Here is a 15,399-nt window from a genome sequence, read left to right on the forward strand (position 1 = left end):
AAAAAGCGTTTACGTCATTCAAGTATCATTTGTTGGTATAGTAGAAAATCAGTATAAATTACATTCGAATCTCCTTTTATTATTTCGATGCGCGCCCAGAGTTTATTATTGTTCTCAAGATGTTTTGTTTCTTTGTGATGCAATCTGATTTCGTTGCAGCTTGGGATCTTTCTGAGGCGTTCAGATTCTAATGATCTGTCATTCTCAAATGATCGCGATAGCAGAGATAGCAACGTGAATGTGCATTTATCCTGTTAAATGTGGAACACTCAAATAATGAGATCAACAACAGTTGTTTTAAAATGTTAGAACTATATATTAAATGGAGCTTCGTAGTGTATGAATGACGTGTTTTCATTTCATTTGTGTTAAAATTAATAGACTTATATAATAACAATACAGAAAGTATCTACATCGCGTTATTGTGACAGTGAATATTTCGGTAACTTTCCTGATTAATGCAAAAATATATAGCGAACATAGTGACGGAAAAAAATGGTATATTCGTTGATTGTCTGCCCTGCACAAGGTCACGTCAGCACGATGTATTTTTAATTTTGCTGCGGAAAAGAAGAAATTCTCAAAGTCAAGAATGACGTTTAACGACGGTTAACACTGAATCAGCTGCTCGAACGGATAGAACACAAATTGGTCAATGGCGACCTCAAATAATCCCAATGGGATGGCAGGCATGGAAGAGATCCTAGAGCTGGCTAGATTATTACGAAAAAATGGTGATACTGTTCTTAGTGGAGCAAGCAAATTATCTCTTTCCACCAAACTGCTACACAATCTCAATGATGCATTTTCAATCATTGTCGATGACAAGCAAGAAATTGATAGTTCGTTCCAAGTCTGCAACAGCTCTAAAAATGATGTTTTTAGAAATATCAAATTCCTTCATGATTTTGTACAGAAGACAATTTGGTTGAAAGTTTCTCACAACTGCAATGATCCACGGATCCCTGTGGATATATCAAAATTTCGTCAGTTGAGATTTTTGGAGCTTCGTAAAGTTTGTATCGATCTAGTCAGTGGAATTCAAGGAGTAAGAGGACAATTAGAAAGTATTTCTTGTACTGGAGGAGGAGGTGTGGGCACTGTTGGAAGATTGCTGGGTAAATATTTTATATCTTGAATGATAGAACAGCTCAACATTTTTTCAATTATCAAGTGTTTGCAATTCTATAGTAAGATTCTCATGAAATTTTTCAACAAACCTAAAACTTCTATATTATTAAGAAATTACCAAAAACAAATGTAATTAGTAAAAAATCTTTGTAGTGGAAAGAGTTTTGTTGATCTGGAACATTCATTCTCATCTTGAAACTTCTTACAGCTTCTTGTGGTCGTGATGCTGGAGTTGGCTTTGTCTGGGCTTCTATGAAACGTTTAGCATTACCATACAATGGACTTGGGAGACTGGATAAATCTTTGGAACTCGCGCCATGGCTCCAAACCTTAGATTTGAGTCATAATCTTATTATTTCGACCAGCGAACTGGATTGTCTCCCAAGTTTGAAATATGTTAATCTTGGGTATAATAAACTGGAGGCAGCTCCTACCTTGAACAAGGCTACATATCATACTTTGCAAATTCTAGTATTGAGAAATAATTATATTGAAAATTTGAACGGTAAGCTCTAAACATGCAGCACAAAAATTCTCTGAACTGAGATTAGAGAAGAAACTTGTGTCAATTCACATTTGGCTGGTGTTTTTTACAGGCTTACAAGGTTTGGATTGTTTGGCGGAGCTCGATTTGTCATATAATTGTCTCGACGATCATTCAGTTCTGTGGCCATTGGAAACTATGTCAGCTTTATTATGGGTTGCTCTTGAAGGAAATCCTCTCGCCTACTACAAAAAACATAGATTGCTCACAATCAAACATCTTCATTCGGCCTTATCTGAAAGTAAAGTAAGTGTAGTGAATGAATCATAGAAAAAATTTGATTTTGCCAATGTGTTCAGCCCATTTAATAGAATAATAGCTTATCACGTCACATCAGTTTGTTTTAGATCACGAGCCATTAAGTAAAACAGAGAAAATGTTGGTCTCGCACAACCGGACGTTCATGATCAGGTCTGCACCATCGCCATCAAAAGATGATCAGGCCTCGATGACCAGTTCTATTATGTCCAACGTGACATTACCATCGGTAGAAAATACATATCACAATGATCTATTAATCACTCAAAGATCTGATTTGATGGAGGGTAATGAAAGAATGGCAACGCGCAATAGAAAAAAGAAATATGTCTGTGAAGCGATTATAACGGATGAGGATACCAAGGAAAATACGACAGATATGTCGTCGAGTATTGCTTCTTCGCTCCTGGAAACTTCGGCTGATCATTTGGAAACAAAAAAACAAATTCTCGCTTTGAGAGCTAAATTCGGCGACGAGAAATGGTTGGTCAGTGATGCGGGTTCCTTTGTCCAAGATATAATGGGTCTTGAAAGATCCGTCGTTCCTACATTACAAATTGCATCTGGTTTGGATCCATCATTGCACTCAGTTGTTACGACCGTTAGTACAAAATATTCAACCAATTTTTCAACTGATTCTGCGGTTTGGAGTAACGAGTCATCGAGCGATGACGTTGCAACTGAGTCGGCGGTTCTCAAAGGCGATGAAGTTGAGCGCGAAGAGAACGATATCATTGTTGACGAATCAGAGGGTGACAAAACTATCAATATTAAAGACCAAATAGAGTCTCTAAAAGTCACTGAACCGCTCTATGACCCGGGGGAAGGTGAGGACTTCGCTATGTACTTTGAAGTAATTTGATCGATAATACATCATCGACAAATATTTTTTATAAATATTTCTTAATGCATAATAAGAATCATCCTTTGATTAATTCTTATACGAGTCAGCGTTTGACTCACGTTTTTCATAATATTCTTTCTTCTTATCACTCAGAGACGGGAGAATTATATTTGGTCCAGCAAAAATCGAACAGCGAAGAGATGCAAACATTTTTCTTAGTCATAACACCGGAGTGAGTTCAAGGGTTTTGCATGTTTTTTATTTGGTCGAAATCTCGTGAAAATTATTCGTTAAAATGTGATTTGGTTTTTCAGAGAAATTAAAGAAATCGATTGGATCACTGGACGCTTGAGATACAGGTGGTCAACTGACACTGTATTGTCGTGTGTCATGGGACGTGGCGAGACTCCAACAATTGATTTTATATTCGATACTACGCGAAAGGATCGACAAAATCGAACCTACTTCGTCGAGAAAGAAGACGCTCCGGTAAGGTTTTTGTTATTTCTAAGAGTGCTGGTTATCACGAAGATAAAAGAAATAATGAATTATAAATTTAACTTGATTATCCACTTGCACAGAAAATCGTTAAAACTGTGGGTGACTTGATAAAAGTTCGTCCCATATTACTGAAAGTTTTCAAATGCATGAAATGTTCGACGCATTTTTCACAAGACCCGGATTACGTGACTGGAGTGACAACAACTACAATATCCAGTACGTGCATATTGAATTCGACAAAAAATTCTCCAAACTGAGAGAAAGCAACGTTTACTAAATATTCAATATATTTCGCTCTCAGGTATAAAACCCCCGAAATGTCCAACTTGTAGGAGTACGTTAGTAATACAAACCGATGAACTCTTGACTCCAGACGTCGAAGATGCAAAAAAAGATTTTGAAAAATCGCCTTCGAAAAGTCACACTGATGAAAATACTGTTCAAGGAAATTTACAGCATTCCGGATCGCATTCTAGCATCGGTGAGTTCAATTTTTCTTTGTGTTACGTATTTAATGACGATTTGTCTACTTTGATGTGACGTATGATTTGCATTGACACGATTTAATAGTTTAGGCCCTGAAAGCGACCTCGTTCTAGCTCGTTCCCAGTATTTTCCCTCAGCATTGACTCATTTTATCGATTTCGATGTCATCGATAACGATGAATGAATATTTCACTTGTCTTTTAAATTATTTGAGAATTGAATAATCATGCATTGAAATAATTGTGCGATTTATTCCATCAGACATATCGTGGAGAAGAAAAATTATAATACTCTTAAATCGCATGTCTAATTATCACTAATGCACATAAATGCATGATAAATCAGAGCATTTTATAATAAAATGAAACTTTTTCAACTATATTTTCGATTTACTTATTACACGTGAGTCTTTCGTGTGGAATGAACGATTGAAATTAATCAAAAAAATTTTAATGTTTTCACGTTTACCAGTATATGTATATTTGCCAGATAGCGCGTTTATTGATTACCCATCAAGAGCAAACCCTTTGTTCTTTATAACAATTGTATTTTTATTTAATTTTGTTAATTGGGACTATAACATACTAATCCCCCGGTGCAGGTGGAACAGAGGGCGGACCTATGCTCGTCACCACTTCTTTGGTGCAATACGACTCTCGCCCCCAAGCTCAAGTCAGCTGTAAGCTTTTAGTCACAATAATTCACATTACAGCACTCACTTCATCCTCTTATGGTTGCCACCAATCACTTATTATTTCTCATAAAAGACTCTCGTTCGTCGTTCTGTTGATTTTATACCGAGAAAAAATCGCTCTTCAGAAAGATTGGAAAAGCTGGCTTTCTAATTAAGACTCGTTGACCCATGATGACAATTCTTTATTTATCAATTATTGGTTATTAAATTATTATTCATCATTAAATGGAATTATTAATCATTGATTTTTATTGTTATTATTATCTCAATAATTATCATGCTAATCATTAAATCCATCGATTCGATCATGATAAATTTGAGATCTATTTTTGTTGCAAAACTATCAATAACGAAAGATCTTAATTAATACCGAAATAATTTGAAATTTAGTACCCGTATGATTCATGGCGTTGATGTTATTAAAAAATTTTGATACATCATTTGCATTTTTTTACTACTAGTTTTTGGAAAAAAATATCCGGTCATTGCAACTGTTCATATTTTTTGCTATCACATATATCAGTTATTGTGGAAAAAAATGTTTCTCCACGTTATAATATATTAAATTCTAAAGACATTTCGGCATTATATTTATTTCGCAGGTTCAGCAACGAGTCTTGAGGAATCACGTGAATCAACGCCCTCGGCGAGTACAGTCACAAAACGTTATGAGAGTGATATTGAGATATTGAGTAATCCAAGTCAAAGTAGTATCGAGGTATTGGACGATGGAACAAAGTTAGTACGATCGAGCATTTCATTTAACAATAATTTTCAAACAAATTTATCGAGCGTTTCTATTAATAAAAGTTTTTTCTTTGACATAATGATTTGCATTAATATTAAAAAAAAGTTTTTCAAAACGTATCAGATGTTACTAATATGAGATTTTTTTTTCTATTTTAACAATTTGTAAACTGTCGGTTCAGAGCGAGTTCGACGCCGAATAGAAAACGATCGTCGGAAGAGAGACGCGTTGCGATTGCTCCCACCCTCTTAACAATTCCAGACACAGCTCCTGTTATGACGGGCTTAACAGAAAGTAGCTCTTCAGGTTTGCATCATTCATCATTTGTTTAAAAACCAAAATCATTACATGTTTGAGAGTTTATTGTACTATTTGGTAACTCTTTTTCGTTATTCTGAATTTCATACAGGATCATTGACTGACAGTATTTGTACGGCTTACGAGAATAAAGCCTTGAGGACACCCGGAATAGCGAGCAAACGGAACGATAAAAAAATGTTATCTGGCTGTGAAACCCCAACAAATTCTGAACCATCAAAAATCGCTACATCGACAACACCTGTAGGAAATCTGACTTCGATGCTCGGAGGTTAATTTGGAGAAAACTATTTATGAAAAAAAAGCATTTAAGAGTTTTTTTTGTCGATTTTCGATATTCATTTTTTTTACCAACGTTATTCGTTAACTCTGTCTATTCATCGTTGGAAGGGATTAGAGAACCGATAGCCGTTAGAGCTGCTCAAAAAGCCGAGTTAATATGAAAATATAGTGAAGCTTTTTTACTTTTGGGAAGCAAATGTTACCTGAGCGAAACGACAAAAAGCAATACTTATACATAAATTGGTTTTTTCTACCCAGGATTGCTTCAGAGCATGAAAATTGTTACGCCCAAAAGTACTCCGACCAAGCCCGAGGAAGCAACGGATTTTTTAGAAACCGATATAGAATATTCGTATGATGACTTTGGAAGTGTCGATCACAGAATAAAATTGCATCTGGTATTGAACGTTTTCGAACAGGAGAACGAAAAATTCCGCATGCTTTTGAGGGTAAGATTACTGAAGCTTGTGTTTTTTTTTAGAATCACTGTAACGTTTGGATTGTACGGAGAATCCGACAATTAAATACTCCACCATTCTTTATTTTTTGAATTTTTCATAATGCAATAAAAAAATTGAACAGGCTCAAATGATCATGCAAGATTCGACAGAACCTTTCCAAGGATGTCTTGTTTTGTCAAACTGCAAAGTGTACGTGCTCAAGATAATCGGTCCAGAGAGGTATATTTTCGAATCTTTAAAAAATTAAAAAAAAGGTATTTCGTTCAATTGAATCTATTGATTTCTATGAGAGTTGATTTTTTTTTGTTGAAACAGTGGTGATCCTCAGCGCTGGTTGAGCAAGGAAATGAGTTGGACGCACGACAAATTGCGATGTATTGCTCCCTTACCCTTCAAACAAGGTGTGCTAGTGGAGTTAGTAAAACGCAATGTACCCAAAGAAGATCCAATCGAAATAGATATCGTATGCATACTTCAAGATTTCAAAAGAACTTCGAACCTTCTCTACTACCTAACGGGTATATAATCTAGCCGCAGTGATTTACCTTTTGAGTGATATGAAACGGTGGAACAAGCGATTAATTTTATAATATTATAATTTTATTAGACTTAGGTCTACCTTTCCAGTGTCAATTGGATTCGACAGCACCATCTCACTACAAAAGAGTTTTACTGGATTCGATGGATTTGTCTTCGAACTGGAAATCCTGGGAGGAAATAAGAATTTTAGCTTTTTTCACACTAGCCTCGTTCACACAAAATGATGATAAAATGAAATTGAAAAGCGGCGGCTTAATCGTTACAGATTCGGCGATTTTACTCACAGGCGAAAAGGTCCAATGGCTTTTGCCGATAAGCGAAGAAAAGCCACAGATTATCGCGGAACACGCCATAAGCAACTTGATTGAAGTGGTAAAAAAAATTTCATTGCTTTTTCCATTACGTGATATCTTTCATGAACCCTCATCACCGTTTTGCATTTTGAATATTTTCTTTATTATTCAGTTCTGAGATTTTGTCCTCAGTTTTTGCTTACAAATAATTCACTCATCACAACTTTATTTTCTATCCCCTTTAACCTAGGGACACCGTCGTTGTCTCCTCGATTTGAGTTTTATCGATGAAGTTGGTGGAGTTGAGGATATATGGAGGCTCGTATTTGTATCATCGGATGCTGCCAAAGCTGTAATCAATGCGATCGAGGCACCTTGGGAAAAGTTGTTTTCGGTGCCATTACAAGTTACAAACAAAGCGTTGTGAGAGTCAAAAGAAGAAGAGGAAAGGTCGCATGATTCTACTCAGAAAGATAAAATAGTGCAATCTACAATGCAAAAGGAGAGTCATTAATCTACAATTGGATGTCAATTTAAAGAAAAAAAAATCCACTAACGTTCAATTTTCTTTAACATTTGCATATTAATTTTCAAACGGAATTATCAATAATCGATCAACATGTCGAGACAAAGACAAAACGAATATTCAAGTAACAATCAATCGTATGAGAGTCCTAAACCGTGCTATGTATATTGAAACAAAATATTTATATATAAACAAATATCACGTTATCACTTGATAAATATATTTTAACATAAAATCAATAAGTTTGTACAACGACTCAATGAATTTTTAGTACAGCATATTCGACGATGCTCTATATGTAAAAAAAAATCTCTTTTCTAACCATATTAATGCTTCTTCGCATTTTGACTTCGTAATTCGTATTTGAAAATAGATTTCAGGCTGTCGGACTTGTAAATAAATGTCCCCAATAATGTATATCACAACGTCAAATCTCAGTTCTAAGTATTTTACAATATTTAAATTAGAACGATGAGGAGACGAAAAAGATGTTTTCTTGTGTAATCGTAGGTCTGTTATTCGTCGATACTTATTGTTAATAGAGAGGATAGAATGTACAGCCATGTGATTTGTTAACTTTTGCATATAAAAATGATGAATTTTATAATACTGCAAAACGTTATATTTTCTCTCTTTATCTCCGGATCTGTCGTAACGAGTAGGCGCAATGCGAATTGTATAAAATTATTTGCTATTGTATGATCGAAGGAAAAACGAATGTTTCATTATAGCGTTATACATGAATTGATAACTGTTGCAGCTGAGTGAGCTTTTGTATATTGGAACAATAATTATCGTTGATCGTGCAGCCTTATGTAAGAGAAATACATTTTTTCTATGGACCGTCAAACGTCGCGTATTCGATAAACTTGCTGGTTTACCAGCAAGTTTAGCACCTGTTGGATCGTTGCAATTTTCGATCACTTTATATAGCGACAACGACGGAGCCAGTTGCGTTTGAAACCTGGTCGTGCATATGTGACACGCACATCCAATTATTCATTTGTATGAAAACGGAAAAAGGAATAATAATAAAAGAAAAAGAATCGTTTTGCAATTTTAGACATGGTTTTGACAAAATTTGCTCTGGACATGGGTTTTTGGACAATTCTTGCTCTTTCTTTATACGCTACAGGTGATTCAATCACTTTACAAAAACACTTGAATTATTTTGTGTCTTTTTATCATTTATATTCTTTAGCAAAACATGCGAGAGCTTCATTTGGATACAGTAGACGGAGTAAGTTGTTCATCGTGCTTTAAAAATTTTCTCAATTTTTATTTAAAGAGTTGGACTTTGAGCTGATTTTTTTGAATATGTAAAAAATGTCTAAAATTAATTTTTTTTTTCTTTCTTTGTTTTTTTATCAATCAGTGCAGCACACCTGGCCTCGACACTTCAAAACGTGTGCAGGCAAGTTTCAATCCCCTATTCCAATATCGTCGTTCAAATCGGTCGTTCTGCCTTTACCTGCCCTGGAGATGAATGGTTATCACGATTATCTTTCTGGGGCAATTGGACTGAAAAATAATGGTCATTCAGGTACGTGACTTTGCGATTGTACGCTGATGTTGAATAAATTTAGGGCACATAAAAATGAGAGATTGCTTTTGAATCGATATCACTTTTTGAAAAAATGTTCTTTCAATACAGTTGCACTAAGTATCAATAAGGAAACGTCTCGAAAACGTCTACCTTATGTATTTGGTGCTATGCTGAATACTGATCAAGAATATGAATTGGAAGGGCTACATTTTCACTGGGGTATGAAAAATGATCGTGGTTCAGAGCACGTTTTAAATGGAGTGCGGTATTTGTCACCCTATTTAAATAATTATTCAATAAAAGTTATGATGTATTAAATAAAATAATAATACGCACGTGAGAAATGAATTTTGTTTTAGATTTCCCATGGAAATGCATATAATACACAGAAATATGAAATACTCCAATTTAGCTCAAGCTCTTGAGCACAAAGACGGTTTAACAGTTTTGGCTATTTTTTTTCAGGCAAGTTGTAATAAATTTTCAGGCCATTTGTAAATAAATAAACGTCTTTGAAAATTCGTTGATTGAATTTCATCAAATGAAAATGCAGCTGATAATTTTTTCAAGTCTTTTGCGTCATTGAAAAAACTTTTTTTTGGGTTGTAAATCAAAATTGTTGATCGAATATGCGTGACAGGTTGGTCGATTAGCTTTTTTTCTCTGCACGTAAATAGCTTCAAGAAGAACACAACGATGATTTGTGGCCTATTGTTAAAAATTTGGCAAATATTCGATGGATTGATTCGGAAGAGAAAATGAATGGCTCATTTACACTTAAATCATTGATGCCGGAAGACACCGATGTTTATTACACATACCGAGGATCGTTGACAACTCCTCCCTGTAATGAGGTTGTAACGTGGATCGTATTTTCGACTCCTGTGCCGATATCATTTAAACAGGTACGGTGATCAATTTTCAAAAGGAATTGAAAAAAAAATTTGAGAGCCACTGTCAGTAACTGAATGTAATACGTTGATTGAAAATGAATTTTGATTGAAAAATATATGGAGTCTGCGCTGGGTTTAATTTGGTTGGACACACGTTCTTTGTACAGATGGAAAAATTTAGAATAATATCAAACGGCGAGACCATCATGGCCGACAATTACAGACGCCTACAAGACGTTGGTAATCGTAAAATATACGTGAGACGATTGGGCCCATCATTTGCTAATGATGTTGAAATGATAAATTTAAATGTCACGCAGCTGGATTGGTACTGGCGGTGAATCAGGTCATTCCATTATGTTTATTTTTATCGTTATGTTATGGATATTATTATTACCACACGATTCAGTTTCAATGTCAAAAACAAATGCGGTGAGAAATGTGAATAACAAGTTTCGCAAATTTCTTCAAATGTCAAGTGTTACGTATTTTCACATCGTTGCGGAAATGGTAAACCTATATATACAGCAATAGTAGAGTACCGCTCATTTATTTATATATTTAAAATTATTACGGGAAAGACTCATTTATAATTTCGTACGGAAGCCGTACACTGAGATCGGGGCGAAATACAACGAGAAGGGTGAGACGCGGAAAAAATTATAAAGAGTAAAAAAAGTGTATCGACGCTTCAAGTCCGAGGCCTTTTTCATAAACCGCAAAATTAAATTGCAAAATAAATGTACCACCCATATATGAATATTACGAAACTGTCCTATTGTAATATATTCCTTGTGAACACACGTATTACGATCAATTACGATTATTTTGAAAAGCGGAGGTTTTGGCGGAGGTGAAGAACGCATCTCCGTGACTTTAGTAAAACAATCGAGTTAAATCGAGTATTTCACACTTGCTTACGGTGCGCTCACGGACGCTCACATTCGTTTACACTTTTGCTGTCGTTGCGAGTAACACGTGGGTATTGTAAAATATAATAGAAAGTCACAAGCAGCACGTATTCACGCTAATCATGGCTCAAATCGGTAACGTGGTAAGTAGTATTAATTTAAATTCAAATGAAAAGAATTGAAAATGCATTTTATATTGAATAAATCAAAATACACATTTTTTCTTGGTTATATCCTTCGATTGTTCGCGATCTAGTCGGCCGATCAGCTGATCGCAGGCTCCAGTGTATTGTCCCGGCCAGCCGAAGAATTTGAAAATGACGTGAGATTACTAATTACTAGTTTAAAAAATCGGTAATTTTGATCATCAGTTTATGAAATACATCAATCACGATGATTTTAGGCCACGATCGAAAGCATGTGGGCGATGAAAGCTTACGAACATGCGGAAATATATTTCAATGTGAGTAGTTAAATTTATTACGCTCTATAGCGTTGTTTTTTTTGTTACAATAATAGTATTAAGATGATGGATCAGTCGGTAATCACAACCGTGAGTGCGAGAGAGATAGCTGCAAATTTTGAAAAGGAAATTTTTCCACATCGTTCGTCTGATCGAAAAAATAAAAATGTCATCGGATTTTTGCGATCGTGCTGCGTACGATGACATTTTTGTTATTTTAATCGGACGAACGATGTATAAGAGTTTCAATTTCAAAAATTCGAGGTGTGATTACCGACTGATCCATCATCTTAATCAAAGGAATTGTGGTGGCATGATATCAAATGAACATCTTAAAAAATTGGTTTGAAAATAAACATAATTAAATAGTTTATGAAATTTCAAATCATTTTGCTGTTCAACTCACTTTGTTCATATAGCAAAAGCAAAAAAAAACATGTTTGAACTTAAAGCTCACAGAATGTCTGTAAATTTAGTAAATATAAAAAGCAAGTTTTTATGAATTAATATTTTTGCAGATACTTTGTTCCGTCGACCCCAAATTATTGAGGCTTACGCCTCATGATGATCAAATTTACAAGACTTTCAGGGAGTTTTTTCCTGACTTGAAAGTGGATGTAATCGTTGAAGATGAACTCAAGTCAGCAGCAGGAAAACAAAAATGGAGGCCTTACTGCGAACAATTCAAGTCTGTAGTGGAAGATTATAGTTTTGGAACATTGTTAAGAGCAGACTGTAAGGGTGAATATTCGGAGGATAATAGTATTTTAACAACAAGAATACAGTTTTATGCAATTGAAATAGCACGCAACAGAGAAGGTTTCAACGACGCTATCAGAGATCTTTACACACCACGAAAAAATACAAAAAAATCATAATTATATCAAATCTGGAAGAATATGTTCAATCCATTATTATATTTTTTTTTTACAATAAAAACATTTATTATACACGATTATTGGTCATTTTCATTTCTTTTTTTTGCCAATACTCAGACTGATCAGAGGATTTGAAGCTCTTGCAGCATGTTTAGATTTTGTTGCGGTGGAACCTGAACTCGCTGATTCTCTATTGAACTTTCTCTTCTTTCGACCAAAATTTACTAGTCTTTTTAATGAAGGTGGGACTATGTAATCTGGTACATCTTTCAAATGAGGCTGTAATCTCACTGTGTGCAATGCTTTGTCTTGTCTCAGAGATTGCAAATCACGAGGATTATCCTCGAAGTAACTTTTCAATTTTTCACAAGTCAATACTTCTTGTTTGATTTCCTTAAGACGGGCTTCTCTTACAGCTATTCTTGTCACGGCTTTCCAAGCGTCTTTAGCACGATATCTAAAAAAGAAAGGTGTACTTTGAAATTTTAGCCATTTTTAAACTTCTTAAGCGTCAATTTACACGATTAGAAGGAAAGACTTACCTAAAACCCTCAACTTCGTCTAATTTAAATTGATAGGTTTTGAAAAGGCTCGATCGTCCGTAACTCTGTTTTAATTGATTCTCGACTTCATCGAGAAGTGGCCGTTCTCTTATAGCCACAAAACTTAGAGCTGTTCCCTGATTTTTACCTCTTGCAGTACGACCAGCCCGGTGAACGTAAGAGTTGACATCCAGTGGGAAATCGAAATTTATTACATTCGAGACAAATTGGAAATCCACCCCACGCGCTACACCAGACTCTTTGTCTTTTCTACGTTTACTCTTTTTTTGTTTTACATAGTGGGGCTGGAAGAATAAAAAAATTAATTTATCTTCTACAGATTGTATAAGTTTTTTACAGAATTTTTCAATTACCTCATCCAAAGCTTTCTCATCGGATGCAATGATTATGTCATAAGTACCACTGTTGAATTGCATCACTGCTCGACACCTCGACGAAGCTGGCAATTCTGAATTTAAAACGCATGTAGGAATACCGAATTGTTCAAGAAATAGTTTGAGCTTGTAGCAACGATCGACAGTATTGACAAATATGATACTTTTTCCTCTGTGAATAAATATAAAAAATTAATTTCAATTTCAAAAGCTTAGCTCTAGAAAGAGTCAATTTATAAATGAAAAACTTTCCCAAAAGTTGATCATTTGATTTACCTTATTAAATGTAATTTGAGAAGCGCATAAAGTATTGCAGCTTTGTCATTTTCGTCAGCTGCTAAACTGTAATGGGCTAATTGTGAGGGTGGGGCAAGAGGTGGTTCTTCCAGTTTCAAAATAGCAGGATTGTGAAGTACCAATTGTTTCAAAGACAAAACATCATCAGACAGTGTTGCTGAAGCTAATGCTGCTTGATATACAGTAGGTAAATAATTCAGTACCGATTTTATCTCATCTTCATAACCAAATGAGAAAATCTGTGAGAAAAATATTTACACATAATCAGTGGGTATAAATTTAATACATATTAAAAGTAGAAAACGATGTATGACATTTTAATTACCAAATCAGCTTCATCGATTATCAGCATTTCCAGACTATGTTTCAATTTCATGTTGCCTGCTTTTAAGTGTTGCAGAACTCTTCCAGGTGTTCCCACAATGATATCTGGTTTCTCAGCTAAGAGAGGTTTTTGTGTATCCAAATCTACTTGCGAGCTGATGTCAATGCATTTTACCTCCCGGCAACATTTTATTGTCAGGCTATTAAGGACTTGATGTATTTGTTTACACAGTTCTTTGCTCGGTGATAGGATGAGCCCTTTTGTTTCTTGTCGGGGCTGTAGCTCTTTACCGAGAAGTATTTTTTGAATAAGAGGAATGGCAAACGCTGCTGTTTTACCAGAACCTGTGCGGGCCCTTATCAGTACATCTTTGCCCTCGAGTAATAACGGTATTGTTTTTTCTTGTATCAACGTTGGTTCAAGCCAGCCTAGTTTAGCTATTGCCTGCAAAATTCAATTTTTCTTTCGGATTTATTTTTATAATGAAAAAGGACATTGAAGTCATCAATCGACATAAAGAAATTAGTCACAGTGACATAACCAAAAACATTATAACAAACTCCATGCATTACCTTTAGAATTCTATCATCGATCTCCAGTTCGTGAAAACTCTTCACTTTTTCTTCGTTCTCTTCTTCAGTTTGCATTTCCTCATCGGACAACGTTGTGGACATTTTTTCGTAATTCGGCAGACAAGCACGTGCTAGTAAACAATCAATTTTGCCTCATGCTGTTCGGGTATGGCGCATATTACCCACCGTGCATATTCTCCTCATTGAAGTTTTGCATTGGCATCACTGCTGGGCTTGAACACGAAGATTCATAGAGAGGCATGATACTGATAGAAAATATGTTTCTGTTTTACCATTCGTTATAAGTATTAATGAATTTAGTACAGGTAGAGCGTCGGGTTGTATTTTTTGGAGTCAGCAGTGCTGATCACTTGCTAATTCAAATATTGAAGTGCTGCATGAGCACTTGAATATGAATTAGTACGAATAAAGAAAATCACGTTGGATTTTTATTACAGGAATAATAAATATTCACATATATGTACATCAGTCATGCACTAACAGTTTGTATATACACATGTGACTTGATGAATCGAATATATTTATTTAACATTCATTTTTGTTTACCAAGAAACATTTTTGAACATATATGTACATCCATATATATATAAGTAACATTATATGTATATCTGTCGGAATTTTTGTCTAGCGAAGCACGAATTTTGCGTTTAACTATGATAACGCGTCTCTTTGTTCAACGAATGTGTACGCCGAGATTCAAAACGATAAAAGTTGTTATTAATCTCTCTGTGAACAACAAAAGATAAACTATGGGGAATTTGCGCCGTCCAAATTCCCAATCGACAAAAAAATATATAGAAATCAATGGAAAAACAATCGCCATGTCGCAAATAAAAAAATATTAATTAAAATTTGATAAATATACCTTAATATATAAATATTAGAGTACCACAAATAATGTATAATTTTAATGGATGATCATAATTTATT

General features: G+C 34.9%; 4 protein-coding genes across 9 annotated transcripts; 3 read left to right on the plus strand and 1 right to left on the minus strand.

Moving 5' to 3' along the window:
* The first annotated feature begins 115 nt into the window (after positions 1-115).
* Positions 116-8,688, plus strand: LOC122418021 (serine/threonine-protein kinase 11-interacting protein). 5 transcript variants are annotated; one of them, XR_006262423.1, is made up of 18 exons: positions 116-1,118; positions 1,340-1,636; positions 1,728-1,921; positions 1,995-2,760; positions 2,931-3,009; positions 3,092-3,266; positions 3,359-3,494; positions 3,580-3,759; positions 4,366-4,443; positions 5,061-5,196; positions 5,388-5,512; positions 5,616-5,795; positions 6,065-6,255; positions 6,389-6,486; positions 6,583-6,785; positions 6,875-6,981; positions 7,073-7,179; positions 7,351-7,487. XR_006262423.1 is itself a non-coding variant. In XM_043432015.1 (18 exons), exons 2-18 carry the CDS (start codon positions 656-658, stop codon positions 7,525-7,527), a joined length of 3,783 nt encoding a protein of 1,260 aa, XP_043287950.1. In that variant the 5' UTR covers positions 121-442; positions 530-655; the 3' UTR covers positions 7,528-8,688. The 5 variants fall into 5 exon arrangements, 4 of the variants coding, with proteins under 4 accessions (XP_043287950.1, XP_043287940.1, XP_043287960.1 ...); XM_043432015.1 differs by having other exon boundaries at positions 121-442; positions 530-1,118; positions 6,875-7,179; positions 7,351-8,688; XM_043432005.1 differs by having other exon boundaries at positions 121-1,118; positions 6,875-7,179; positions 7,351-8,688.
* LOC122418101 (carbonic anhydrase 7-like) lies at positions 8,624-10,764 on the plus strand. 2 transcript variants are annotated; one of them, XM_043432153.1, is made up of 7 exons: positions 8,624-8,761; positions 8,828-8,866; positions 9,002-9,169; positions 9,281-9,437; positions 9,532-9,637; positions 9,850-10,077; positions 10,233-10,422. In XM_043432153.1, the coding sequence occupies exons 1-7, from the start codon at positions 8,692-8,694 to the stop codon at positions 10,404-10,406; spliced, it is 942 nt and encodes a 313-aa protein (XP_043288088.1). In that variant the 5' UTR covers positions 8,624-8,691; the 3' UTR covers positions 10,407-10,422. The 2 variants fall into 2 exon arrangements, with proteins under 2 accessions (XP_043288088.1, XP_043288080.1); XM_043432145.1 differs by having other exon boundaries at positions 8,685-8,866; positions 10,233-10,764.
* Positions 10,765-10,977: 213 nt separating this feature from the next.
* On the plus strand, positions 10,978-12,394 carry LOC122418122 (protein PBDC1). Its single transcript, XM_043432177.1, has 4 exons — positions 10,978-11,119; positions 11,233-11,298; positions 11,380-11,439; positions 11,958-12,394. The coding sequence occupies exons 1-4, from the start codon at positions 11,099-11,101 to the stop codon at positions 12,315-12,317; spliced, it is 507 nt and encodes a 168-aa protein (XP_043288112.1). The 5' UTR covers positions 10,978-11,098; the 3' UTR covers positions 12,318-12,394.
* Positions 12,318-14,641, minus strand: Hlc (putative ATP-dependent RNA helicase DDX56). Its single transcript, XM_043432058.1, has 6 exons — positions 14,449-14,641; positions 13,877-14,320; positions 13,531-13,790; positions 13,234-13,426; positions 12,860-13,164; positions 12,318-12,774 (listed from the first exon to the last, which is right to left on the minus strand). Exons 1-6 carry the CDS (start codon positions 14,548-14,550, stop codon positions 12,408-12,410), a joined length of 1,671 nt encoding a protein of 556 aa, XP_043287993.1. The 5' UTR covers positions 14,551-14,641; the 3' UTR covers positions 12,318-12,407.
* Positions 14,642-15,399: the final 758 nt, after the last annotated feature.

The sequence above is a fragment of the Venturia canescens genome, chromosome 1, assembly GCF_019457755.1.
Source record: "Venturia canescens isolate UGA chromosome 1, ASM1945775v1, whole genome shotgun sequence".
Classification (NCBI taxonomy): Eukaryota; Metazoa; Arthropoda; class Insecta; order Hymenoptera; family Ichneumonidae; genus Venturia; species Venturia canescens.